This window comes from Dipodomys merriami, unplaced genomic scaffold (assembly GCF_024711535.1).
Source record: "Dipodomys merriami isolate MVZ:Mamm:240054 unplaced genomic scaffold, mDipMer1.0.p SCAF_128, whole genome shotgun sequence".
Lineage (NCBI taxonomy): Eukaryota > Metazoa > Chordata > Mammalia > Rodentia > Heteromyidae > Dipodomys > Dipodomys merriami.
In genome coordinates, this window is record NW_027202582.1 from 246,779 (window position 1) to 274,360 (window position 27,582).

General features: G+C 40.4%; 1 protein-coding gene across 1 annotated transcript in view; it reads left to right on the forward strand.

Annotated features, from left to right (window-relative positions):
* The first annotated feature begins 4,225 nt into the window (after positions 1-4,225).
* The window catches only part of LOC138824232 (organic anion transporter 7-like), a 29,196-nt gene continuing 5,839 nt past the window's right edge, over positions 4,226-27,582 (forward strand). Inside the window, exons 1-6 of the mRNA XM_070017913.1 lie at positions 4,226-4,788; positions 5,371-5,474; positions 16,967-17,121; positions 17,222-17,390; positions 18,902-19,025; positions 26,665-26,780. Coding sequence (XP_069874014.1) covers positions 4,387-4,788; positions 5,371-5,474; positions 16,967-17,121; positions 17,222-17,390; positions 18,902-19,025; positions 26,665-26,780 — 1,070 coding nt within the window. The 5' untranslated portion in view covers positions 4,226-4,386. The remainder of the gene's footprint in view (positions 4,789-5,370; positions 5,475-16,966; positions 17,122-17,221; positions 17,391-18,901; positions 19,026-26,664; positions 26,781-27,582) is intronic.

The following is a 27,582-nucleotide window of genomic DNA, read 5'->3' on the forward strand; positions in this document are numbered from 1 at the left end:
AGAGAACAGCATGTGCCAGAGTCACAAGCTAAATTCCAAAGTCACTAGAGACAAACACATCCAAAGAAAAGAAGAGATTGGATGCATTCCAGTTTGCCATTCCTCACTTTTTATTCTTTGAGATGTTAGTCCTATTCATAAAGTCATGGCCTCTGTTTACATCTTCAGGTATTTCCCTCTAGTAGTTCTAAAGTTTCACAGCAAAGTATAAAAAGTTTCAAATCCATTTTGAATTGATTTTGTTGTTTGTTTGTTTTTTAGTACCAGTCCTGGGACTTAAACTCCAGGACTGTCTCTGACCTTTTGTGCTCAAGGCTAGTAGTGCTCTACCACTTTGAGCCTCAGCTCCACCTCTGGTTTTTGAGTTGTTAATTGGAGATGAGACTCACAGGGATTTTCTGACCCGGGGTGGCCTTGAATGGCAATCCTCAGATCTCAGCCTCCTGAGTAATCAGGTCTCAAAAAACACAAAATGTTTTGGACGTGCAATATAGGGCAAATGTAAAGGAATTGTTGAGAAAATAAAAAGTCCTAGCAAGGAGTCCTGTATAAGTTAAATTACTCTCTTGGTGTAGGATGGGTTGCTAGACCCTTCTATAGACTTCTGTTACAAAGGAATATAGGAGAGGTGCCCTTCCTTTCCCCAATTCTCTTTACAGACCCTGGAGACTGAGGCCCTTCTAGGAAATGGTCAAAGGTCAATTCATAAGCTAATATATCTTGCTAGCTAAGTTGACTAAACATATTCTGTTCTTGGTTATCTCTAAAAGATCCTGGTGGTTGTTGGCAACAATTTTGTGTTTTGTGTTTTGTTTTGTATTTGTGTTGCTTAGTCTTTATTTTTCTAGCGTTAGCCACATGATTCTATTATATTGGGCAAAACAATGTCATTTGCCACTGGAGTTCCAGAAAATGTACACAGTCAAATTTTTTTTCTTTTTTTAAAAATTTTTCTTTTCTTGTCAATCGTGGGGCCTGAAATCTGGGCTTGCTTGGGTGCTGTCCCTGAACTCTTCAGCTCAAGGCTAGCGCTCTACCACTTGTACCACAGTGCCACTTCCCGCTTTTTCTGCTTATGTGGTACTATAGAATCAAATGCAGGGCCTCATGCATGCAGGGCAAGCACTCTACCACCTTCCCAGGCCCAATTTTCAGTTGTAAAACCTAAGTGAGCCTTAAACCTCTTGTACACAAGTGTGTGTATGTGTGTGTGTGTGTGTGTGTGTGTGTGTGTGAACATGTTCAAATCTGACATTTTAATGTATAAATTTCATGGTGTGAGAAAAGTAGTCTTCTCTATCTTTTTCTATGTTTTGTGTGATGAAATTTTTAGGTATTGATAATTCCTGGAATTATTTACTGTTATGACAAGCAGCCAAACAAGTAGAGTGACTCTTGTATGGATAGAGCTAAAAGAACTACCAAGCCAAAGAAATAAGAAAGCAGAAAGGATAGGAAAGGGGGCTGAGGATGGGCCATGGGATTCAGAACTCACGGCCAGCTTCTGAATCCTGAGATCCCGTTATTTTTGTATTTTTATTTAGTTCAGTACAGAGGAGGTGACCACTGGAAGGGGCAGAGACTAGGGTATCAATGCATCTTTTGAAGTTACAACCATTAAGGAGAAATGGTTTGCATACAAGTGTTAATTGACCCCCGTTATTTTAGGAAGCCTCGGAAGCAATAAACACTCCAACAGAGACTTTTATCTCTAAAGTCTTAAACTTTTGGTACCCAAGAAACTCATACTTAGGGTAGAAAGTTGATCCTTTGTTTTGCTTAGACTATTTAAAAAATCATCCCAGGGCCCAGCGCTCAGACTTCTGGGCACTGTTTGAGCTGGCCTTCCAAGCTTTGAACCCTTTCCAGGTCTCACAACTCCACTCTAGAGTTCCCTACAAATTGAAGCATGTAGTGTTTAGGGCTTGCATTGTATCCATTTCCCACAGGATGGTCCTTTCTCTTGTGTGTGTGGTCTTTCACATTAGGATATTTTTAGGGACTCATTTCTCCCTGGTCTCGATGCATCATAAATGTGATGTTAAGACATCAGGATTGCAGGAATCTTCATAACTTGGAGGAAACAAAATTCCTTTGTTTGTAAGCAGAAAAAAAGTGTGCAGTTTTGTTTTGTTTTTTAATGTCACTAAGTAGCTTAAAAGCCTATTTCAGTCACGGGGCACCAGTGGCTCATGCTATAATCCTAGTTACTCAGAAGGCTGAGGTCTGCCTTATTAAAGTTTCTCATGCCTTCTGGATATGCCTCTGAAAGGAAACAAGCTCTAAGTAGTTGAAGAAGTTCACTCTGAAACTTTACCAATGATTCTTGACAAGTGAGCTGTCCAACCGCAAACCCAGTAGGTTGGACTGACAGAAACTTTTTTTTCTTTTTTTTCTGTTGTGGGGCTTGAATTCAGGGCCTGGATGTTGTTGCTGAGCTCCTTTTGCTAAAGGCGAGCACTCAAACACTTTGAGCCACATTGCCACTTCCCATTTTCTGGGGGTTAATTTGGAGACAAGGGTGTCAAGGACTTGGCGACCCATATATCTCAGCCTTCTGAGTAGCTAGGATTACAGGTGTGAGCCACCAGAAAAATTTTTTAAAAAACAAAAAACTAGCAATCACAATGAAACAGCATATTACTTATTATGTACACCAAGTGAAATTTATCCCAGGCTTCAAAACAGCTCAGCATAGGCAAATCAGTAGTATGACCAATGTCATCAACAGATTGAAGAACACAATATAAAGGAGATCTCAGTAGATACAGAAAAAAAGCAATCAGTGAAATTATAATTAAGACTCTCACTAGGATGACATTGTGCCCAAAAAGAAATAGACTCATTACCTGACTTAGGAAATAGTAATGCCTCTGTCCGAGGACCAAACAATAATACAATTATAAATTTTAAATTCTCAATGAAGTAGGTACAGATGGAACACAATGTAGGTAAACTGGGTGCAGATGAAGCAGAATTTATAAAATAAAATAACAATTGAACTTGAAACACTGATAGTTTTTTTCCCTTAAGATCTGAAATGTAAAAAAGATGAGCACTCCCCTCTTTAGCATAAAATAAATATTCATAGCTTGGGTAATTAGGAGAGAAAAGTAAAAATACAAGTTTGGAAAGCAAAAAGTCAAATCGTATCTATTTGTAGATGTAATGTTATATACAACAAAACAATTTTTTTAAATCCTCTGAGAACTAAAAGTCACTTCTCTTAAGTGAAAGGACACAAAAAAATCAATCTATAAAAATCAATGCAATTTCTCTACACCAGTAACAACCTACCCAAAGAATGAATCAACAAAGCAACAGCTTTAAAAATATAAGATATTTAGGAATTAACTTGACTAAAAGGTAGCACTTCTATGATAAAATTGGTGAAACACTGATGAATGAAATGAAGAAGATTTTAAAAAGAAAACCTGTTATTCATGAATTTGAATTACCCCAAAATGTATTGATTTGATCCTAACCCCCTCCAAACATTTCCTTGGTTCCAGAATCAACAATAAAATCTGAATTCCAAAGTCTCTACAAAAAGCTATTACATCAGATGTAGCTCTAACTCAAACACTAGCCTTGAGGGATATAAAAGCTCATGGACAGGAACAGCAGCTACACTCTGAGTTCAGGCCCCAGGACCAGTGTGCACATGCACGCGCGCGGGCTCACACACACATATGTACATTCACACCTTTCAAAGAGTTACTTATATAGTAAAACAATTCTAGCTAATGGAAATATAATTGTTAATAGATGTTTAGTGGCACTGATGGCTCATATCTGTATTCCTAGCTACTCATGAGGCTGAGATCATGGTTCAAAGCCAGCCTGGGCACAAAAGTCCATGAGACTTTTATCTCTAATGAACTACTCAGAAAACTGGAAGTGGGGCAGTAGCTCAAGTGGTAGAGCGCTAGCCTTGAGCTGAAGAGCTCAGGGGCAGCGCCCAGGCCCAGAGTTCAAGCCAACAAAAAAATAAAAAATAAAAATTTAAAGCACTTCATTTTGGAATCTTATAAATTATGTATTTGTGAAAGACTACATATCAATGGTAGATCTGTTCTGGTTTGTTACTGGGAACCTGGAGATCAATGTCCACAAGTGAATGTGAAACATTGTTCAAGACACAATTATTTTCCAGAAAGTTGATCTTTAACAGATAAAATTAGAGAAAGCCAACCAGTCGAACATTTCTGTGACTTGAAAAATAATCACGAGAGGATACTCATTCTACCGCCTGGCTACAGAACAGAAAGGAAGTTGGTTCAGGACCAACCTCCCATCATGTATCCCGTGAAATGGCACTAATTTTCCTTAAGCAGTCTAGATTTTATACTTTTGCCTCCCACTAGAGATATTTATTTATCCCCCATGGCCTTTCAGGAAATTCTGGATCAAGTTGGAAGCCTGGGAAGATTCCAGATCCTTCAGTTGGTTTTCCTTATAATATGTAATATCTTGGTTTACGCTCATGTTGCCTTGGAGAACTTCACGGCAGCCGTGCCTGAGCACCGCTGCTGGGTGCGCATCCTCGACAATGGCACGCTCTCTGACAATGGCACTGGGCTCCTCAGCCAGGAGGACCTCCTGAGAATCTCCATCCCACTCGACTCCAACCTCAGGCCAGAGAAGTGCCGGCGCTTTGTCCATCCCCAATGGCAGCTCCTCCACCCGAACAGCACCTTCTGGAACCTGAGTGAGGCAGAAACAGAGCCCTGTGTGGACGGCTGGGTGTATGACCGCAGCTCCTTCGTCTCCACCATCGTGACCAAGGTAGGAAGCTTCATTTTCAGGTTAGGAGTTCAGGATTTGGGTGTTTAGAAATAACACAAATCCTTCCCACACTTTAAGGTGATTCTTCTTTCTTTTAGTCAATATTGACTGTATCTTCATTAAGTATAAGACACATATACAATGAGTCTAATGAATTTGACAGTAGATAGTAAATAGACACTATTAATACAGTGCATGAGCAACTCATGTGTTTCATTATGAATGTTAGACTCAGTCCATGTTACACAAATGTGTTTATACATTAGCAACTTCCTGGAGATTGAGCAAATCTATATGCTCACAATGTTCTTTTAGAGAATCATCTAGAGGATCTAATGTGATAGTCAGGATTCAGAAAATGCTTTAAGGTCCCCCAGTGAAATCAACATGGATTAAAGGGGATCATTTCCATAGTAAACCTATTCGTTTAAAGGAAGTTTGCTGGAGACACTTAAGTTTTAACCTAAATGAGAGAAGTCTTGTTAGGTTGAAAAAGGAAATGTGTAGGTCATGTTAGGCAGATTTGCTCAGATTACACTGAAAGACTATAAGCTCTGCTGTGCTCATTTCCTTCTCTTTCAGTGGGACCTGGTGTGTGAATTTCAATCACTGACTTCAATAAGTAAATTCATATTGACACTTGGGATTTTGTTGGGAAACCTGCTATGTGGCCATTTAACAGACAGGTGAGTTTCTGGTTCACAGTACTCTCTGTTAGAGAACATGAAGATCTTACATGGAAGCTGGGCACTGATGGTTCATGCCTGTAATCCTAGCTACTCAGGAGCATGAGATATGAGGATGACAATTCAAAGAGAGTCCAGGCAGGAATGTCTGTGAGATTTATCTTCAATAAACTACTTAGAAAAAGCCAGAAGTGGTGCTGTGGCTCAAGTAGTAGTGTGCTAACTTCAGAAAAGAAGCTCAGAGACAGTGCCCAGGCCCTCAGTTCATGAATAAGCCAAAAAAAGGAAATCTTACATGCACACATTGGAGAAGCTTCAACTCAGAGTAAATTTGTCTGCCAGAAGTTCTTATGTTAAAAAAAATCAGCCTGCCAAACCATGTCTTTGAACATTCAAAGAAACACGTGTCAAAAGTTTAGATGAACATGATCAGAAGGACAAAAGTCTTTAGTGCTCACAATGACAAGGAGTAGTCTGCAGAATAAGGTTGGTAAAGTCACAGGCAATATAAAATTCTATATCTTTGCACAATAGGAAACACACACACAGAGACACACACACACAGAGAAAACTATGTGAAAGACCGAGGATCAACATTCCCAAATCTCTCTATCATATTAACCAAATGTTTTCAAAAACAACCAGATCACAATGTATAAAGAAGAAAAATAGTCCACTCAAAGAAAACTATCCCCCAAGGTGTCTGAAGCAGCACAGACATCCAACTTCTTAGAGAAACACTGCCAAACAAGTATTTTAAGCATATTCAAAAATATAAGTGAGAAGATGTATGAAGACATAAAGACATAACAATGTATGAAAAGTAGTAATATCAATACTAAGGGAAGAATTGTAGAGAGGCATGTACTAGAATCTGAGATCAAAACTTGAAATGAATCGATTAAAATTGTCACTAGAGAGATTCAGTGGAAGCTGAGACCCAGTATAAGAATCCAGGGATAGACTTGAAAAAACAAAGCAGTAGAAATGATCAAGCAGTTAATGTTGGGTGCTGGTGGCTCATACCTGTAATCCTAGCTACTCAGGAGGCTGAGATCTGAGGATCATGGTTCAAAGCCAGCCTGGGCAGGAAAGTCCATGAGACTTATCTTCTGTAAACTATTCAGAAAAAGCCAAAGTGGTATTGTGTGGTTCAAGTGGTAGAGCACTAGCCTTGAGAAAAAGGATCTCAGGGACAGTGTACAGGCCCTGATTTCAAGACCCAGGACTGACCAAAAAAAAGGAACAGAAAAGAAGGCTAATCCACCAAAGAAGGTTAAAGGTGGCTAGCACACAAAGGACTCATGTATAGCATGAGGCTGACCTACATATATGTTATGATAGTCTCAGAAGAAGAGAGAAATGGATAGAGATTTGAAGAAAATGCGCCCTATCAGTGGGAAACCACATATAAATCCAAAAAGGCTCAATAAAATCTAAGTCAGTAATGTCTATATCCTATACTGAGATATATCATAAGCAAAAAAATATTAGAAATTAAACATAGAATCTTGAATGAGGAAAAATGCTTATATAATAAATTGTTGGCTGAATTTCCTTATCACCTAACATAGCATTCCAGCATCCTCCTGTCAAGAAGGGGTTCTTCTAGTGTTTTCCCTATGCTGTTCTAAACTAATGTGTAGTTTCTCAAGTATAGCTTGCTTTCTTTCTTGCGTTTTTATGACAGTACTGGGATTTGAGTTCAGGGCCTGAATGCTATCCCTGAGCATTATTTTTGCTCAAGGGTTAGTGCTCTACTCTTGAGTCACACCTCCACTTCTGGCTTTTTATGGTTCAGTGGAGATAGGCTCATGGACCTTCCTGGCTGAATAGGCTTTGAACTGTGATTCTCAGATCTCAGCCTCTTGAGCAGCCATAAGTATAGGTATAAGTCATCGACATGCGAATCTATACATATTTGCATTTTGACTGAAACTGTTTTGTGACTTCCTATAAGTCTATGAAAGTCAGAACTCCATTTTCCTTTCTTTTTTTCTACAGACTTTCCCTGTTATATTTCTTCATTCCTCGTCTTGTTTAGTGTTTTCCTCTGTAGATTTTCTGAGCATTCTTTGTTCTGCACTGAGATTTTCTTCCTTCCTGTTCTTGAAAGTGGCATGTTGTTCACGACCAAGGAATCCAAATTCAGCAGAGGATGATTCTGATGCCACTCATGAGAAAAAATCCCATGTGTTGTTTCCCCAGTGTTCCCATTGTTGTGGTCAAGAAATGTACAGTCCTAGAGTTCCACATCTGATTTTGATACTATATTGTGTAGACAATATGCTAGGCTAAGTCCATGTATTTAAGTACCTGTATTAGATGTATTAGAAGTTCCATTATTATAACTTATCTCCTATGGTGTGAATGAGTAGTTAAACTACTGTTTACCAATGGGAGAAGCACCTTTGGTATACACAGGTCAGGTTTACGTATATGAAGATCTGTGTGGGGTTTTTTTTTTTCCAACTTCGTTCAGCCTCCTCAATTTTATCTGCCAGTACGATTTGGTCTGTTTCTGAAGTCACACAAAGAAATGAATGAGGAGTATGCATTATCCTGCCGATGTAATTGTAACCCCTCTGTACAGTATGTTCTCAAATAAAATAAAATTAAATTTAAAAAAAAAGAAATGAATGAGGAAAGTACAATTCAGATTTGAGCAAGAATAAAAATAAACTTCTTGAGTCTCTCATCCCAGGATCCCTTAAGAAAGAGGAAGAAACCTCAAACCTGTGTATAGAGCCTCACTTTGGAAAAGCCTCTGGGAATGGATCAGGCATCACCCATTCCTAAGGGTTTTTTTTTTTTTTTAATTTTTTTTATTGTAAAGATACTATACAGAGGGTTACAGTTACATGAGTGAGGCAATGAGTACACTTCCACTTCCTCTTGAACATTGTTAACCCCTCCATTGTTTTCCCCCTACCATCCCCTCCCTCCCTCCCTTCCCCAAGGTTCTTTTTTTTTTTGATTGTGATTAAGTGATTACTTAATTTCCGGAAATTCACAGTATTGTGGAATAATGATGCTCATTTAAAGTCACAAGTTCATTCTAACTTTCCTGGAGTAAATTGTCTATCACAGTCTGTAATATATAACGGTGCTCATATGTTATATACCATATATGTGATCAGCAGCATGGGGATATTTAGTAGTGGTTCACCCAGATGAGTGGGAGTTCTTTGTTTCTTAAGTCCTGTTAGTTTTGTCATATCACCTAACATTTTGGATTAATCATCCACTTATCAGGGAGACCATGTACTGTTTGTCTCTTCATTCTTGGCTTACCTCGCTCAACATGATTCCTTCTAGCTCCATCCATTTCCCTGCAAATGCCATTATTTTGTCATTTCTAATGGCTGCATAATATTCCATTGTGTATAGATACCACAATTTTTGGATCCATTCATCTGTGGTGGGGCATCTAGGTTGTTTCCATATCCTAGCTATTGCGAACAGTGCTGCAATAAACATGGAGGTGCACGTGTCCTTGTATATTGGTTCCTGTTGTTCAGGGTAGATGCCTAGAAGTGGTATGACTGGGTTGTAAGGGAGGTCAATCTTTAGCTTTCTAAGGACCCTCCAGACTGCTTTCCAAAGTGGTTGTATGAGTGTACATTCCCACCAGCAGTGTAATAGCGTTCCTCGTTCTCCACATCCCCTCCAGCATTTGTCGTTGGCTGATTTGTGGATGTGGGACATTCTGACTGGGGTAAGATGGTATCTCAGGGTTGTCTTTATTTGCATTTCCTTCACCACCAGGGATGATGAACATTTCCTCATGTGTTTCTTTGCCATTTTTATTTCTTCATTTGAGAAGTCCCTCTTTAGTTCCCTTGCCCATTTAGTAATTGGTTTGTTGGGTTTGGGAGGGATTAGTTTCTTGAGTTCCCTGTATATACAGGATGTTAACCCCTTGTCTGATATATTGCTGGTAAATATTTTTTCCCAATTAGTTGGTTGTCTTTCTAGCTTGGTTGTGATAGCTTTATCTGTGCAGAAGCTTTTTATTTTAAGGTAGTCCCATTTGTCGAGTCTCTCTCCAATTTGTTGTGACCCTGGGACTCTGTTCAGGAAGTTCCTTCCTGTGCCTATTAGTTCAAGTGTCTCTCCTACTCTGTCCTGCAGTAGTTTCAGAGATTCAGGTTTAATGTTAAGGTCTTTAATCCATTTTGAGTTGATGTTGGTGCATGGTGATAGGCTGGGGTCCACTTTTAGTTTTCTGCATGTGGCTGCCCAGTTTTCCCAGCACCAGCGGTTGAAGAGGCTGTGTTTCTTCCATTGTATGTCTTTGGCTCCTTTGTCGAATATCAGCTGGCTGTAGGCCTGTGGATTTGTTTCTGGATCTTCTATTCTGTTCCATTGGTCTTCGGGTCTGTTTTTGTGCCAGTACCATGCTGTCTTTGTTATTATAGCTCTGTAGTAGAGTTTGAAGTTCGGCATGGATAGCCCTCCCATATTGTCTTTATCCCCTAGAATTGTTTTGGCTATTCTAGGTCTTTTGTTGTTCCATATGAATTTTTGGACTGTTTTCTGTATTTCAGAGATTTACGTCATTGGGATTTTAATAGGAATTGCGTTGAATTTGTATATTAGTTTTGGAAGTATTACCATCTTTACTATATTAAGTCGGCCTATCCAGGAGCATGGGAGGTCTTTCCATTTCCTAGTGTCTTCTGCAATTTCTTTCTTTAACTTTTTATAGTTCTCATTAAATAGTTCTTTTACATCTTTGGTTAGGTTAATTCCTAAATATTTTATTTTTCGGGAGGTTATTGTGAATGGGGTTGCTCCCTTTATTTCCCTCTCTTCCTGTACATTATCAGTGTATAGGAAGGCAACTGATTTTTGTGGGTTTATTTTGTATCCTGCTATTTTGCCGAAGTGATTTATGATTTCTAAGAGTTTGGGGATGGAGTTTTTGGGATCGTGGAGGTATAGTATCATGTCGTCTGCAAAAAGGGATAGTTTAACTTCTTCTTTCCCTATGCGGATCCCTTTAATGTCTTTTTCTTGCCTTATTGCCCTGGCTAAGGGTTCTAGGACTATATTGAAGAGGAGTGGAGACAGTGGGCATCCTTGCCTAGTTCCTGATTTTAGGAGAATTGGTTGTAGCTTTTCCCCATTAAGTATAATATTGGCTATTGGTCTGTCATAAATGGCTTTTATTGTTTTTAGAAATGTTCCTTCTATTCCTATTTTCTCCAGAGCTTTTAGCATGAATGAATGTTGAATTTTGTCAAAGGCCTTTTCTGCATCTGTAGCGATAATCATGTGATTCTTGACCTTGGCTCTGTTGATATGTTGGATTACATTTATTGACTTACGTATGTTAAACCATCCCTGTGTCTCTGGGATGAAGCCTACTTGGTCATAGTGAATTATTTTTTTTATGTGTTTCTGGATTCTGTTAGCTAGAATCTTGTTAAGGATCTTTGCATCTGTGTTCATCAAGGAGATTGGCCTGTAATTCTCCTTTTTGGTTGGGTCTTTGCCTGGTTTGGGGATGAGTGTGATATTGGCTTCGTAGAATGAGTTTGGGATAGCTCCTTCCTTCTCTGTTTCTCTGAAGAGCTTGAGGAGTATGGGTATTAGTTCTTGTTTAAAGGTCTTATAGAATTCTGCTGTGAATCCATCTGGTCCTGGGCTTTTTTTTTGTTGGAAGACTTTTGATAGCTTCCTGTATCTCATTATAGGATATTGGCTTATTTAATTGGTTAACTTCTTCTTTGCTCAGTTTGGGCAACTTGTATTTCTCTAAAAATGCATCCATTTCTGCCCGATTTTCTTCTTTTAGAGAGTATAGCTTTTGAAAGTAGTCTGTTTGAATTGTTTGGATATCTTGGGTACGTGTGGTGATGTTTCCCGTGGCATCCCTAATCCTATTAATATGGGTTTCCTCTCTTCTTTTTTTAATTAATCTAGCCAATGGGCCATCAATTTTGTTTATTTTTTCAAAGAACCAGCTTTTTGTTTGGTTTATTTTGGTTATGGTTTTCTGATTTTCTAATTGGTTAATCTCTGCTTTTAATTTGGTTATCTGGCTTCTTCTAGTAGCTTTAGGTCCCATTTTTTCCTGTTTTTCTAGCTGTTTTAATTGCAACATGAGATTATTTACTTGGTCTGTCTCCATTCTCTTGATGTGGGCACTGAGGGCAATAAATTTGCCCCTCAGGACTGCTTTTGCTGTGTCCCACAAGTTTCTTTGTGAGGTGTTTTCATTTTCATTGAGTTGTAGGAAATGCTTTATTTCTTCTCTGATCTCTTCTGTTATCCAGGCATTGTTAAGGAGTGTGCTGTTCAATTTCCATGTATTGGAGAAATTTCTGCAGTATGCTTTGTTATTGAGAGCTAGCTTGATTCCACTGTGGTCAGATAGGATACAGGGGATTATGTCGATCCCTTTGTATTTGCTTAAGTTCCTTGCATGAACTATGATATGGTCTATTTTGGAGAAAGTTCCGTGAGCTGCTGAGAAGAATGTGTACTGTGTTGTTTTAGGGTGAAATACTCGGTAGATGTCAGTTAATTCCGCTTGAAGTATGGCCTCTCTTAATTCGGTAGCTTCTTTGCCAATCCTCTGGTTGGTAGACCTGTCCTTTGGTGAGAGTGGTGTGTTAAAGTCTCCTAGTATTATCGTATTGGGATCTATTTTATTCTGTAAGTTTGAGAGCATTTGTTTGACATATCTGGGTGCACCAATATTTGGAGCATATAAGTTGATGATGGTTATATCCTCCTCTTGGATTGTTCCCTTTATTAATATGTAGTGTCCGTCCTTGTCTTTCTGTACTGATTTTAATGAAAAGTTTATTTTGTCAGATATCAGGATAGCTACACCTGCTTTCTTACTGGGGGCGTTTGATTGGTAGATCCTTTTCCACCCCTTCACTCTGAGTTTGTTTGTATGTTTGGCTGAGAGGTGGGTCTCCTGAAGGCAACAGATGGATGGGTCTTGTTTTCTTATCCAGTCCTCAGTTCGTTTTCTTTTAATTGGCGAATTCAGCCCATTTATATTAAGAGAAAGTATAGAGAGATGCATTGTTGTCCCTGCCATTCCGTTTTCCTAAGTTTTTCTTTTTTCCTTTCCTCCTGTGCTTGCTCAGTTAGACTTTGAGTAACGCCTGTTTGGGGTAGGCCCCAGTTCCTGGCTGCTTTCTTCAGGTTGTGTCCCCCATCTTAGAATTCTTTGTAATGCTGGCTTAATGTTTATGTATTCATTTAGTTTTTCTTTGCTATTAAAAGTTTTCAGTTCTCCATCAAATGTGAATGCTAGCTTTGCCGGGTAGATCAGTCTGGGTTGGCAGTTATTAGCTCTCAGGGCTCGTATGGTGCTTTCCCAGGCTTTTCTTGCATTCATTGTTTGTGTGGAGAGATCTGCAGTAATTCTTTTTTTTTTCCCATTGTAGTATAGCTCCTTCTTCATTTTTGCTGCATGCAGGATTGTTTCCTTATTATTCAGATCTATCATTTTTACTATAATGTGTCTAGAAGTGTTTCTCCTGGGGTCTTGCTTGTTGGGTGTTCGATAAGCTTTTGTGATGTAGTTAAGATGGTCATTTTTGAGGTGGGGAAAATTTTCATTGATTATATTGTTAAATAGGTGTTGCATTCCCTTGCTCTGGAATTCCTCACCTTCGTCCACTCCAATTATGCGAAGGTTAAATTTTTTAGCATTATCTGCTTGCTCTTGAATATCCCTTTGGTTTAATTTGAGTGATTTTTCCATATCTGTCACTTTTTGGTCCAGTTGGTGTATTCTGTCTTCTGTATCTGACACTCTACCTTCCATTTCATTCACTCTGTTGACAGTGGCTTCTATTGTGGTTTGCATGGAGGAAATGGATCCCTTTATGGATACAATGTTGGTTCTCAGAGTACTGATCTCACCTCTCAATGAGGTATGCATTACCTCTAATTTGGCGTTTATCTCACTTCTTACTGAGGTTTGTGCAGCTTCTATTTTTGCATGCATCTCTTGTTTGATACCCTGTATCTCTTTGGATAGTTCATCCTTGTGCTCTTTCAATTTCTGATCAATTTCTCGCTTTATTTCTTGAGTCATTGCCTCCAGCAACCCTTGGAAGTAGCCTTTGTCTTCCATTCCTGCTTTGCTCCCACTGGGACTCTCCCCTGTGTGGCTGCTGGCTTTTGAGGTGAGCTTGCTGTCCTGGGTGGTAGTAAACCTTGTGATTTTTCTCTGTGATTTTCGCATGGAGGTTCAGGAGACTGCTCTTCAATTTTGTTTTGGTGTGTCTGTCTTTGCTTGGTTGCTGATTCTGTATTGGTGGAGAGAGTCTGTGCCTGATCTGGGTTCTGTTGGGAGCCTATTTCCAGCTGCTATTCTGACTTACTTAGGATTCTCAGCTCTCTGCTGTAGATTGCTGGCAGTTCCCGCCTTTGGAAGGGTTGAGCAGCCTAGACTGCTTGTGTTTGCTCCTACGGGTGCTCTTGTGAAGAACAGATGCTCTGGATGCACTCTCCCAAATGCTGGAGTCTGCTATGGGCTCCTGATGTGTTTTTGTTTATTTGTTTTGGGCTGGTTGTGGGCTTGAACTCTAGGTTTGGGTGCTGTCCCTCAGCTTTTCAGCTCAAGGCTGGCACCCTACCGTTTGAGCCACAGCACCACTTCTGACCCTTTTTGCTTTTGTGATGCTGAGGAATCAGATCCAGGGCCTCATACATCCAAGACTATCACTCTATTGCTGAGCCGCCTTAACAGTCTGAGCTCCTGCTTACTATCAGGTGCTGGCAGCCTGTGTTGCCCAATTCCCAGTCTAGGGTATATGGGTGAAGTTTTGGTGGGGTTTGGGCTTCTCTTGTCCTGGGCCTCCAGGTCTTTTGTTGTCACAGGCGTGCTTCCCGGGGGAGTGTTGTTTCCTGGTTTTCTCCCCTCTGTTGAGGCGTATGCTCAGCTTTTTACTTCAATTGGGAGGAGTTGGTTGTGTTGTTCAGGCGCCGGATCCCCGGGCCTGGTTCCGGCCCCAGCCTGGAGCGCGCTTGTTAGGCCTGTGCTGATGTGTATACCACCTAGGTTATGCAGCCTGGAGCGCACTCGTTAGGCCTGTGCTGATGTGTATACCACCTAGGTTATACAGCCTGGGGGACACAGTTCAAATTTCTCCTACTGTTGGTAGTCTTGACCCAGGGGCGCTGTTCCTGGCTTGGGCATTTAAGCTCCCTTCCAGGGGTGCTCTTGCTCTAGCCTGGCCAGCTGAGTGTGCTCCACGGGCTGGTGGAGCTCTCAAACAGTTCCCAGTTTTAGTGGGTCCTGTGGTCCGGGTGCTGGGGTAGGGAGTCTAGGTCAGGGTCTGGGGATTCCCTCCAGCTCTGGTCTCCCTTGAGGGATACACTTCCCCTGTGGGGTACTCACCCTGGAGCTGGTTGTTTCTGTGTGGTGTAGGTCGTCAGTTGTTGTTGCAATCCGGGCTGGGTTGGGCGGTGGTGGCTCTGTGTGATTCTTTTCTGTCTCTGCCTCTGTCGAAGCTGTCGGGTCAAGAGTGTCCACGCTCAGGCAGCTTCTTCTCGGTACCTCTGGGGCCCGAGTGACCACGCCGGGTCGTTGCGATCGTGATCGGGCGGGCGGGTGGTCTGCAGACAGGACCCTTTGCCAGCGCTGCTGGCGCCGAGCGGCTTTGGCGGGATGGAACCTCTCTGCTCGGGTGGAGAGTGCTGGATCGTTGCGATCGCGATCAGGCGGGCCGGGTGGTCTGCCGACAGGTCCTTTTGTCACTCTGCTGATGCCGAGCGGCTTTGGCTGGATGGAGCCTCTCTGCTCGGGTGGAGAGTGAGGGGTGGGGGTGGGATCCTCGTGGAGACTCCTGGCTGGTAGGTTTCTCTGTTCCTGGCGATCTGCTGTTCTGCAAACCAGTACCTGATGTTCTGAAAGCGGCCCCCTGTGTCTCTGCTGTGTCTCTTGGGGCTCCCCCAGCCCCCGCCGGGCTGGCTGGCCAGCGGCTTGGCGCACTGCCGCGCGGCCAGTAAAGGTTGGGGGAGGGGTCTTCGCTTTTCTCTGTTTTGAAATTCTTCTTTTCCTCTCTTTCTTTTTTTGTTATTCTCCGCCTCTGGTTTTTCTCTGAGTGTGTCTTTTTGTTGTTGTCGGTCTCGTGGGGAGATTAAGCGTTGGAACTCGAACTCTCTTTTTGGTTGGAGAGGGCTGTGGCGTTTCCCTACTGCCCCATCGCCATCTTGGTCCCCCTCCTCCTAAGGGTTTTAACACTCATCAGAATCCTCTCCCTCTGTGGTTTACATGACCTCAAGCTCTAAGTGCTGCAGAACCACACTCCCCTACACCTAGGCGACCACAAATTTCTACTGTCTCCATCCCTCTATGGTCCTATGGAACCAGGCCCTCTATGTCTTAAGAGACTCTTCCCCTTCTCCTTCCCACAGAGCCACGCCCCTATGTCTTACAAGGCTTCTTCCCTCTACATCCTACATGACTACTCCCTTTCACCTTCTATGGAACTCCCACCTCCCACATCCTCACCAGACTCCCTGCTTGAGCATCTGGTTCCATTGGGGTGCCACCGGTCAAGCTCCAGCCAGGACAGTCTCTTGGGATGTCTCCTTCCCTCTTTAGATATTCTACTCAAGCCAAAATGTCTTATAGGGTAGAAAATTGGTCTTAATGGCCCAGTGTTTTGGCTTGTGCCTTCTAGAATGGAACACAGGCTGGATCCCAGGGACCACACCCCCTCTAGGTTCCCTCTCAAAGGCTAGCAATTTGGGGTTGGAAACCAGATCTAAAATCAAAAGAAAAGTATCTGCTTAGAAATTTAGTCTCAGTATCAACTGGACAATATCAAAGCAAACAAACAAACAAACAAAAACCTAAACTGCTTAGAAACTTGGCCTAAGTACCAATTGAATGAATGCAATCACTGACCCAATAGGTGCCAGGGACTCATGCCTGTAATGCTAGCTACTGAGGAGGCTGTGATCTGAGGATCATGATTCAAATCTAGCCCAGGCAGGAAAGGCCAGGAGACACTTATCTCCAGTAAACTACTCAGAAAAATCCAAGTGGCACTGTGCCTCAAAGTGGTAGAGTACTAGCCTTGAGCAAAAGAAGCTCAGGGACAGCTCAAAGACCCTGAATTCAAGCCCGAAGGCCAGCAAAAAAAAAAAAAAAAAGCAAAAAAAAAGAAGGGTATAAACAGTGCCAGCTGAAGGATGTGTCAAATACAATTTAGCCAGGTCTCCCAGGATTATCTCTCCTAAGCCAGCAAAACACAACAAAGAGCCATCCCCATGGCTTGGAGAATTGTGGTTCATAGCTAGGCAGGCAAGAAGGTCCATGACACACATCTCCAATTAACCAACAAAAACTCAGATGTGACTTAAGTAGCTTAGCATTAGCCTTGAACAACAACAAAGCCATTGCTGTTGGTTATTTCTGATTACTTGTAGTTTTAAGAAACTTTGTGTTTCTTTGTGCAACAGCTGTTCCAGTTTCTACCATCTAAGCTTTGTCTTTTCCTCAGGTTTGGAAGGAGGCTAATTATGATCATCTGTGTGTTGAATTTGGCCATTGCTGACACATGCGCAGCCTTTGCTCCCACCTTCCTCCTTTACTCTGTCCTGCGCTTTCTGGCTGGTATATCCATCACAGTCATCCTAACAAACAGTATGGTGCTCGGTAAGTACCTCTTCCCACCATGTGCATTTTCCTAACCTTGAATGCGAACTTAATACTCTACTTTGGTTTGAGATGAAAATTCACTGGTGCTGTCTTTCAGGTGTAGAATGGACAGGACGCAAATTCCAAGCCATAACGGTGCCCTTATTATTATGTTCAACTGGCTTAGGACAAGTATTGTTGGGAGGCCTGGCTTATTTTGTTCGAAATTGGCAGATCCTTCAGCTTGTGCTGTCTATACCTGTCTTCTTCTTACTTCCATTCACAAGGTATGAGCTTTCTTTTAGAAGAGATCTTGAATGAAGGACATAAGGAAATCATTTGGATCCTTGATCAACTTCTGATATGGTGCTCTCCTTATTCATAGCAATGTGTGACTTCAGCAACGGGACAAAAAGTGTTGTTAGGTAAAATTGAGGAAATTGAATTATGTTTGAAGTTACTATGTCAGCAAATTGAAACAGATGCAGTCATACTAAAAATTATTTATGAGATGAAATTCCTGTTTAAAGGAGGGTTCTAGGACTAAGATTGTGGCTTAGTGGTAGAGTGCTTGCCTAGCATTTATAAGGCCCTGGGTTCAATTCTTCAATAACACATAAACAAAAAAAATTAAAAAAATAAATACAGGAGGGTTCTGTACTAGATAAAATATATCTCACAATATTCAAATTAGAGATTAAAACATTTTAGTGTAAGCACATACAAAATTTAGTATCGTTATAAAAAATAGTATAGGCTATTTGAATTTCAAATGTGAATGTGTTTACTCTAATTACTAGAATAAGCAACTCTATGACCCAAAAGTGGCTATGAATTGTCTCCTGAATGTTACAGATCTTCTTGGCTGTCCTTGCCAATACACTTAATTGGTAACATGGTAATAAAACTTTTGCAAATGTATTTTCCTTCATGGGGAAAACATTTGAAGATGGTATTTCTTTGTCTATGGTTTGCATTCGTATGTGTGCTTTGGGAAAAAAAACACGGTGGTTATTGTCTTTGGAGGTGATATTAGGTGACAGAATTGAGACACAAATGTCCCTCTAGTGCTGTTCAATTATGGAGCAATATGGATTCCTCAGTTGAAAACCATAGGCAGAATGGACAACTTACATCCTTTGTTTTTGGATCCTCTTCCTTTCCTCTCCTTAAAGAGACTTGAGAGAGTTAAAAAGGGTTATGGTTTTAGTTCAGGACAGAAAGCTTGTTGAGTTAGGAGTGATCCTCAGAACTGACTGTAGATTTCATTAATACTGTGAGCAAAATCCAGAGAAACAGCATGTGTCCTTTAGCAAACTCATCCATTGTAACATTTGTCCTCCACAAATCTTTGTAATTCTGTGTCCTCATTAAACTAAGGCCAATTTATCTTGCTGGTGTTCCAAAAGTTACCACAGCCATGAGGATCAGAACTGGCTCCCATCTGAATGAGACATTTAGTAAAAATTAATAATAATTAATTGGGGTATCTGTATTTCAGGGAAATATGAGTGTCCCTCATACACCAGCTCTGTGAGCTGGGTAGTCAATTTTCACAGAACTCAGCATGGAGTCAGCATGACTCCAGGCCTGTATTCCCGGAAGCCCAGAGTATCATGTGCAGAGGTCATTTCCTGTTTCCCGAGGTATGATGACACATGGCGCATGATGCTAGTTCTTGGTCCACCTGAATAAATGGAAGGGATGAGAATGAAGGAGAAAGGAATCTGAAGGTTGAAGGGGGAGTGAAAGTGAGCGTGTGAGAGTTGACTACATTTCCATCATCGTCTTTGGTCAGGTGTCTGGCAGAGTCTGCTCGGTGGCTGATTAGCACCAACAAACCCCAGGAAGCCTTAAAGGAGCTGTGGAGAGCTGCACGCATAAATGGAATGAAGAATTATAGAGACAAGCTAACTGTGGAGGTGAGTGAGATGGCTGGTGGTTATAAGACACAGGGAAGACATAGCCCAACATGTGTACTCCTTAGTGACAAAGAGGAACTGTCTAAAAGCGTTGGACATGTATATTCTTATTTGAAAGAAGTTAAAAGCACTCTGACTCTCGATTCCTTTCCCTTGAATGTAATTTATGAAACACCCACCACAGAATTTTATTGTTACATTTATTTAATTCAGTTAAAATGTTTCGAGTTAAATGCAGTTGTATATGGGATGCTTCCTTGAGCTATTTTCCTACCTGCCCCTGATGTCCTCTGAACAACTTCACCCTCCAACATAATTCAATGTTTAATTGAAAGATAACCTTGTTTGTTTTTTAATTATTACAATGTAATAATATATATGTATACATTTGGCCTTTGTATTCTGAATAAATATACATGTATTGATTATGGAATCATTCAAAGCTGCTAATTGGCCCCCAGCTAATTGACCAGCAGTGCTGCTGTGTCTCAAAGTGGTAGAACACTAGCTTTGAGAGAAAATGCTCAGGGGCAGTGTATCTTATTTTTTGAAAAAAGCCACAGAGAATCTTTGAGAACAGAATGGGAAAGAGGTCTTGGCAGAATGGGGGAGCAGAAGGAAGAAACAGAAGAAACAGAACAAGAGTTATTTAAAACTGGGCTAAATAAACAGTAATATGGACAGAGGTCCTGAAATCTGCATAGCAAACACACACTTAGACAATTCTCTCATCTCGAGGCTGGGAAGATGGCTCAGTTGTAGAGCGCTTGCCTTTCATGCCTGAGGCCCTGGGTTGGATTCCTCAGCACCACATAAGTAATATGAAAAAAAAAAAGACAACCGGACCCCCCAAAAAAGAAAATTCGCTCATCTCCCAGGCATTTGGTCACAACCCAACGGCAGAGAGCCATTGTCTAAGACCTTGTGTGGACATCTCAACCCCCCCCCCGCCCCCGCCTCATTTGGTCTGAGAGAACACAGCAAGGATTGGGGGGGGGGAGCTGTTGTTTATTTGTGTGCTGACTGGGAAATCTAACATAGCTGCACAGGAAAGCCAGTGAGGCGAGGAGCTCTGCGGGATTGGAAGCTAGTCAAAGTTGTACTGGGTGGTACAAATTGCTTCCCATCTGCGCAGTGGGCTGGGAGGAGGACACACTGCAGGCTAGAGCTCATCCCATGGGGCATTCTGCATCTCTGGTGTACAGCTCAGTTTCCCTATAACCACACACTCTGGTTGGTAGAAAATACAGCAAGCTGAAGTAGCACACATACTGAACTCACCAAGCAAAGAAATAACAGTTGGGCCAGGAGCTGGTGGCTGATGCCTGTAATCCTAGCTACTCAGGAGGCTGAGGTCTGAGGATCACGGCTCAACGCTAGACCAGGCAGGAAAATCTGTGAGACTCTTATCTCTAATAAATCCCCAGAAAAGTAGAAGTGGTATAGTAGTTTAAGTGGTAGAGCAGTATTCTTGAGCTGAAGAGCTGAGGGACAGTACCCAGGCCCAGAATTCAAGCCCCATAACTGACAAAAGGTGAGAAGGAAGGAAGGAAGGGAGGGAGGGAGGGAGAGAGGGAGGAAGAAAGGAAGCAAGGAAGGAAGGAAGGAAGGACGAACAGTTGGTACTAATGAAGACATTGCTGTCTGGCTCATGACATTAGCATACTTAGGGGCCTGGAAGTCTAATATATTCTTCATCAAATTTTTCCCTTCTGTTTCTTCCTCCTTTTTCTTGATCGCTTAGTTATTTTATGTGTAAGCTGGTCCTGGGGCTTGAACTCAAGGCCTGAGTACTGTTTCCTGAGCTTTCTGCTAATACTTTATCACTTGAGCCACATCTCCACTTTTTTCCTATTTTTTTCTTTTTTCCTTTTTTTCCTTTTTTTTGTGTGTGGTTAATTGGAGATAATGGTCTCACAGACTTTCCTAACCTTGACCCTCTGATTTTTGTTTCCTGAATAGGATTATAGGCACAGGCCACTGGTGTGTGGATTAATATATGTGTGTTACATATTTTTAAATTTAGATACGTATTATATGTAAATATAGAGATATATATATCCCCTCTTCTTCCTTCTTTCTTCCTCTCCTTCCTTCATTTTTATTTCATTACATGTTTTTTCTTTCTCTATTTCTTATTTTAGTTTTACCCTCTTACAACTCTTTATTGTCATAGTTATGCATTGTTTGCTAAGTTTTATTATTCCTTTGTTTTTCATTGTCAATTTATTCTTATTGGATTTGTCTCTCTACTTACATTTCCTTCTTCTAAGTACATTTCCCACATCAGTGGCTTTTTTTTTCTCAGTTGTGGGGCTGGAAATCAGGACCTGAATGCTATCCCTCAGTTCTTCTGCTCAAGTTTAGTACTGCACCACTTTAAACCACAGGTACACTTGGATTTTTCTGATGGTTAATTGGAGATAAATGTCTTACCAACTATCCTTCCAGGGCAGGCTTGATTTTGAGATCTCAGTCCCCTGAGTAGCTACAATGACAGACCTAGGCCAACATCACCTGGTTATCTGTTGCCGTTTTTATTTCTCAGTATTTCTTACACTACTGAGTACTGTAATTCCTCCTAATTATCTTCCTTTACTACCCTTATTTGGTATATTTGTAGTCTCAATGTCTTTGCTTTTTTCCCGCTTAATTACTTAACATTGTGTTTCCCTATTGGATATATATGTCAGTTGTAGTTGTTAAGCAGATAATTCTCTTGCCTCTCACTAGAATTGGATCCTTTACCACTTGGGGCAAATGCGCAGCTACTGAGATACACCCCTAGTCCAGTAGTAAAAAATTATACCTGAAACCTGCTATCACTCCCTGCCCAGTCATTGGAAATATGTCAACTGAAAAACTTAGTGGATACAAAAATTTCCAATCTAATATGGACAAAATGCACATCACAAAGTAGAAAAAAATTGGAAATATGAAAAATTGTCAACATGAAGCCTCCAAAAGTCAACCAACTCACAATAATGCCAGGGAAGTGATAAAATCCAAGACTAAAAGTTCACAAGAATGATTAAAAGAAATGAAATGACCAAAAGAAATGAAAGAGCATCCAAATAAACATCTGAATGAATCAAAAGAGAACATGAATAAATAATTCCTTGAAAGAAGGAAAACAAATCATCTACAAAATGAATGTAATAAAGTAATAATTCTGAAACAGCTTCAAATTTGTCTTATGAAGACAAATAAGAAACCCATTTAAGAGCCTCCATACAAATTGGATCAGAAGAATACAGATTTCCAGGTCTTGTAGATAAGTTGGTACCTTCGGGTCATTGGACAACAATAAAGAAAAACACACAACATACAAGAACTCCATTTAAAGGCCAAACAACAAATCATGAGCATATAACAAGGAGAAGATGTGCAAGTTGAAACCATAGAACACATTTAATAAAACAATTCCAAGACATTCTACCAGTTTTGGGTAGGATGGTTATCAATGGGCAAAGGGCTTTTAGGACACCAAACAGACATGACAAGAAAAGAACTTCCCATATCATAGTATAATTAAAGGTGTTACATAAACAAAACAAGGAAAAAATATTGAGGGCTTCAAGAAAAGAAATATCAAAGCCAGGCACCGGTGGCTCATGCCTGTAATCCTAGCTACTGAGGAGACTGAGATCGGAGGATCACAGTTCAAAGCCAGCCCAGGGAGGAAAGTCCATGAGACTCTTATCTCTAGTAAACCACTCTGAAAACCAGAAGTGGCACTGTAACTCAAGTGGTAGAGCACTCGCCTTGAGCTGAAGAGCTGAGGGACAGCATACAGGTCCAGAGTTTGAGCCCCACAACCAACAAAAAGAAAGAAAGAAAAAGAAGTTCACACTTATGAATGCCTTCAGTAAAACTTCAGGGAAATCAGGAATAATCTGTTGAGGAAACTCAATGTCTTGGGAAAACAAGAACAGACCAGTTCCAAAATTAGTAGAAATATAGAAAGAATCATGATCAGAGATTAAACTGATTAAATGGAAGCAATAAATATATGAAGGGACAGATGAAATACAGTTTTGGTTCTTTGACAGAATAAATGTAATGGACAGACTCTTGACAAAACTGAGCACCAAAAAAATGAGAAAACACATTAAAAAATTGGAGACAAAAATGCTGTGGCTCATGCCTCTAATCCTAGCTACTCAGGAGGCTGAGATCTGAGCATCACGGTTAAAGCCAGCCTGGGCAGGAAAAACCATGAGACTCTTTTATCTCCAATAAACCACCAGAAAACCAGGCTCAAGCAGTAGAGTGCTAGCATTGAGCTGAAGAGTTGAGGGACAGTGCCCATGACCAGAGCTCAAGTTCCATGACCAACAACAACAACAAGAAGATCATTTTCTACATGCATATGGCATAACCAAAATTAAACTAATGAACCTAAATGGATCAATAATGAGCAAGAATTATCAAAGAGTGAAAAAAAAACTCCCAACAAATTAAAGCCCAAGTGAATAGAGTCACTATTTCATTGTATGCACTCATTAAAAAACTAACATCAATATTCCCCAAACTATTTCATAAAATACAAATTATTACCTTCAAGTTTATTTTACAAATTTTATATTGCTCTGATTCAAATAGATAAGGGCATAAAACAAAAGAAATACTACAGGGAAATTTCCATGATGAGTATAGATGAAAACTTGTCAATAAAATTCTTGTAGCTAGGTACCAGTGGCCCATGACTGTCATCCTAGCCAATCAGGAGGCTGAGATCTGAGGCCTGAGGTTCCAAGCCATCCCAGGCAGGAAAGCTGTGAGACTCTTATCTCTAATTAACCACCAAATAGTCAGGGTTCAAATGGTAGAGCCCTAGCCTTGAGCAAAAATGCTAAAGGGTAGTACCCCTGAGTTCAAGCCTCAGTACTGGCACACAAAAAAATTCTGGCAAACCAAATTGAGAAACAATTTACAACATGATAAATTGTAATCAGATAGGCTTCATTTCAAAATGTAAGAATGGCTAGATAAATTTGAATTGATAAATATAATAAAGGGCATAATCAAATGCATTGTAACATACATATCGCCACTTGGGAAAAAAGCCTCTAACAAAATCTAATATCCTTTTCTGAAAGAATCCCCAAAGAGAGTAGAAATATAGTTTCCCCTTCAATATACTAAAAGCAATGCATGATAAATAAAATAAATAAATAAATAAAATAAATAAATAAAATAAATAAAATCAAATCCTCTAAAATCAGGAATGAAATAATGATGACCTCTAGGCATTGAAGGCTCACACCTGTAATCCTAACTAGCTACTCAGGAGACTAAGATCTGAAGATCCAGGTTCAAAGCCAGCCCTGGCAAGAAAGTCCATGAGACTTCTTTCCAATTAACCACCAGAAAACCAGAAGAGGTGATATAGCTCAAAATGGTAGAGTGCTATCCTTGAGGAAAAAAAGCTCAGACACAGCACTCAGGCCTTGAGTTCAAGTCACAGGACAGGTACACACACACACACACACACACACACAAAGATGCTGGACATCAATGGCTCATCCCTTTAATCTTAGTTACTCAGGAAACTAAGATCTATGGATTGTGATTCAAAACCAGCCCAGTCTATGAGACTTTTTATCTACAAGTAATCATCAAAATGCCAGAAGTGGAGCTGTAACGTAAGTGGTAGAGCACTAGCTGTGAACAAACAAGCTCAAGAACAACACCCAGGCTTTTATTTCAAGCTTTAGGACTCTCTCTCTATATGTCTCTGTCTCTCTGTCTCTCTGTCTCTGTCTGTCTCTCTATCTCTCACACACACACACAAACACACATAGTAGATTAAAGATGTTAATGTAAACCCTTAAATATGAAACTATTAGAGGAAAACATAAACAACCTGCTTTAAGATAAATTACAATTCAAATATAATTTCAGACAATTACAGTGCAAACAATGATCTTTCCTTTTAATTAGTTGAAATCTATAATCTGAAATACTTTAATATCTCAATTTTTAATTGAGTAAACAATGTAAAATAACCCCAGCATACCTTGATATATTATTCTGATATTGGATGTGTTTGAAGGCCAGACTCATATTCTCTAGAGCCAACAGATGGCCCAGGTTTAAGGTATCCTTGGAGCCCATTCTCAAAATAATAATAATAATAATAATAATAATGGCAGTCGAGGGCTTTCACGCCCAGATGTGGAAGATACCACCACGACTCCTCCTTAATGAATTTAGACCCAATACTTTCTTGAAGAGGCTGTTGGGCTACAAGCTAGAAGTGTTTGGTGGTGGTAGGGTTAGAACTCAGTGCTTCATGCTTCTTTGGCATACTCCCTTCTTCTGTCTACCACTTGGGCTATCCTCCAACCTGGCTTTTTGAGAATTATCTTCAAGATTCAGTCTCATGGGCTTTTCTTCCTAAGATGCCCAGAAATTATGATCCTGTAAATAAATCTATGACTCCTAAGTAACTAGTATTACTATGCCCAGCTCAAGAAGTCATTCCTGATAGTGTAAAAATCTAATTTAGGATAGTATCTTTTCTTTACAGTGCCTCATCAGATATTCTCTCCATGATTTAACTGTTTTATTTGTAGAGGTGGGATGGCAATGTAGCTAATATTTTGTAGCAAGCATTAACTAATAAGAGCCCTGAGCACTACTAGAAATAGTACTGATATACACTCACATCTGCAATAATAACCCTCAGAAAATTATTCTTTTTTTCCCAAAACTGAAAGATATAAGGATTTCTACAACAGGCAACAGTAGAAAATCAAGTTTATTTTTCACATATTCATACTTACCAAGTGTATATTGATCACTGGACTATAAAGTTTCATTCTTCATATTTTTCTCTAACATACTCTTCTTTCTGTTATCTTTTGTTTTCTTTTTTAACTTTTCTTTTCTTTTTTTCTTTTGTGAGTCATGGGGCTTGAACTCTGGGCCTGGGTGCTGTTCCTCAGCTCTTCAGCTCAAGGTTAGCGCTCTAACTCTTGAGCCAGTTCTGGTTTTCTGGTGGTTTATTGGAGATAAGAATGTTTATTGGAGATAAGTGTTTCCTGCCTGGACTGGCTTTAAACCGTGATGCTCAAATTTCAGCCTCCTTCTGTCTCCTGCTTAGTTTTTCCTCACTGGAGAAGTTCCCTGAGCTTCCTTTACCCTCTGTGTTACCCTTCTTGCCACTTTTATGCCTGACATTTTTGTGTGTGTGTGTGTGTGTGTGTGTGTGTGTGTGTGTGTGTGTGTGTGTGTGTGTGTGTGTTAGTGTGTGTGTGTGCGCGCGCGCGTGCCTGTCCTGAACTAGAACTCAGAGCCTGGAAACTGTACTGAATTATTTTTCACTTAAGGGCCATGAACTCAGGCCTTGAGCTCTGTCCTTGGGCTATCTTACTCAAGGCTAGCTCTCCACTGCTTTCAGCCACAGCTTCACTTCCACTTTTTGAATGGTTAGATCTCAGTCTCCTTAGAAGCTAGGGTTACAGATGTGAGTCATGATTTTCCATCCTCCATTTATTTTTTGATGTCTACATTTTCCCACTGCACAGAAAGACTTTGCATTGAATTTGTCCTTTGTGAGAGCCTGGTGCTCCCTCTAATGCCTACCAGTTTCTGACAACTGAAGAGTTTCTTGTTGTTCTTGTGGTTGAAGGTGGTGAGAGCCACCATGAAGGAGGAGCTAGAGGTGGCAAAGAAAAAAGCATCTCTGCGCGACCTGCTCCATGCTCCCACCCTGCGTAAGCGGATCTGTCTCTTGGCCTTTGTGAGGTAGGCTTCGCCCCGTTACCATTTCAAGAGGCATGATTTGTATTTCTCCTGTTCAATGGCTCAATCGTTGGGAGTGGTCCATTTAGAGATAAAAGGCAGGGGCAACATGCCCACAATTGCTATGGCTAGGTGTACTCAAAAGTTTTAAAAACACCAATATAAAAATAATTACGTTTATCATGATTATATAACCATGATAACATATTATGTTCATGTTTATGTTTATCATATGACATGCTATGCTTGTCACCAGAAATTGATGCTGAGAAATTTAATCACAACTAGATTTTGATTCTGAGTTTTTCTGTTGCTTAGTTTCCATTACTCCAGGTAAATTTTTGAACAGGTAAGTGAATATATACAGATATATAGAGATATAGATATTTTAACAAATATTTATATGTATAAGCTTAAGCCATTCACTTAGAACAATATAAAGGAAAAATATCCATCTGGTCCTCAATACTGCCCTTTGCTCTCCAAAATAGTTAATAACAATGAAGGGCTCTATCAGCATACAACTACTTTATGATGATTTTTTTAAAAAATACTCACTAGTAGCTGGGCATGAGCAACTCAGCATCCTAACAACCCAGGAGGCTGAGATCACAGTTCAAAGCCAACCTGGGCACGTTCTTATCTCCAATTAGCCAAAAAGCCAGAAGTAGAGCTGTGGCTGAAGTGTCAAAGCTCCAGCTTTCAGAGAGGAAAGAAAAGGAAAACCCAAGAATAGTGCCCAGGTCCTGAGTTCAAGCTCCCAACCTGGAAAATAATAATAACAATAATTATAAGCATTATTATA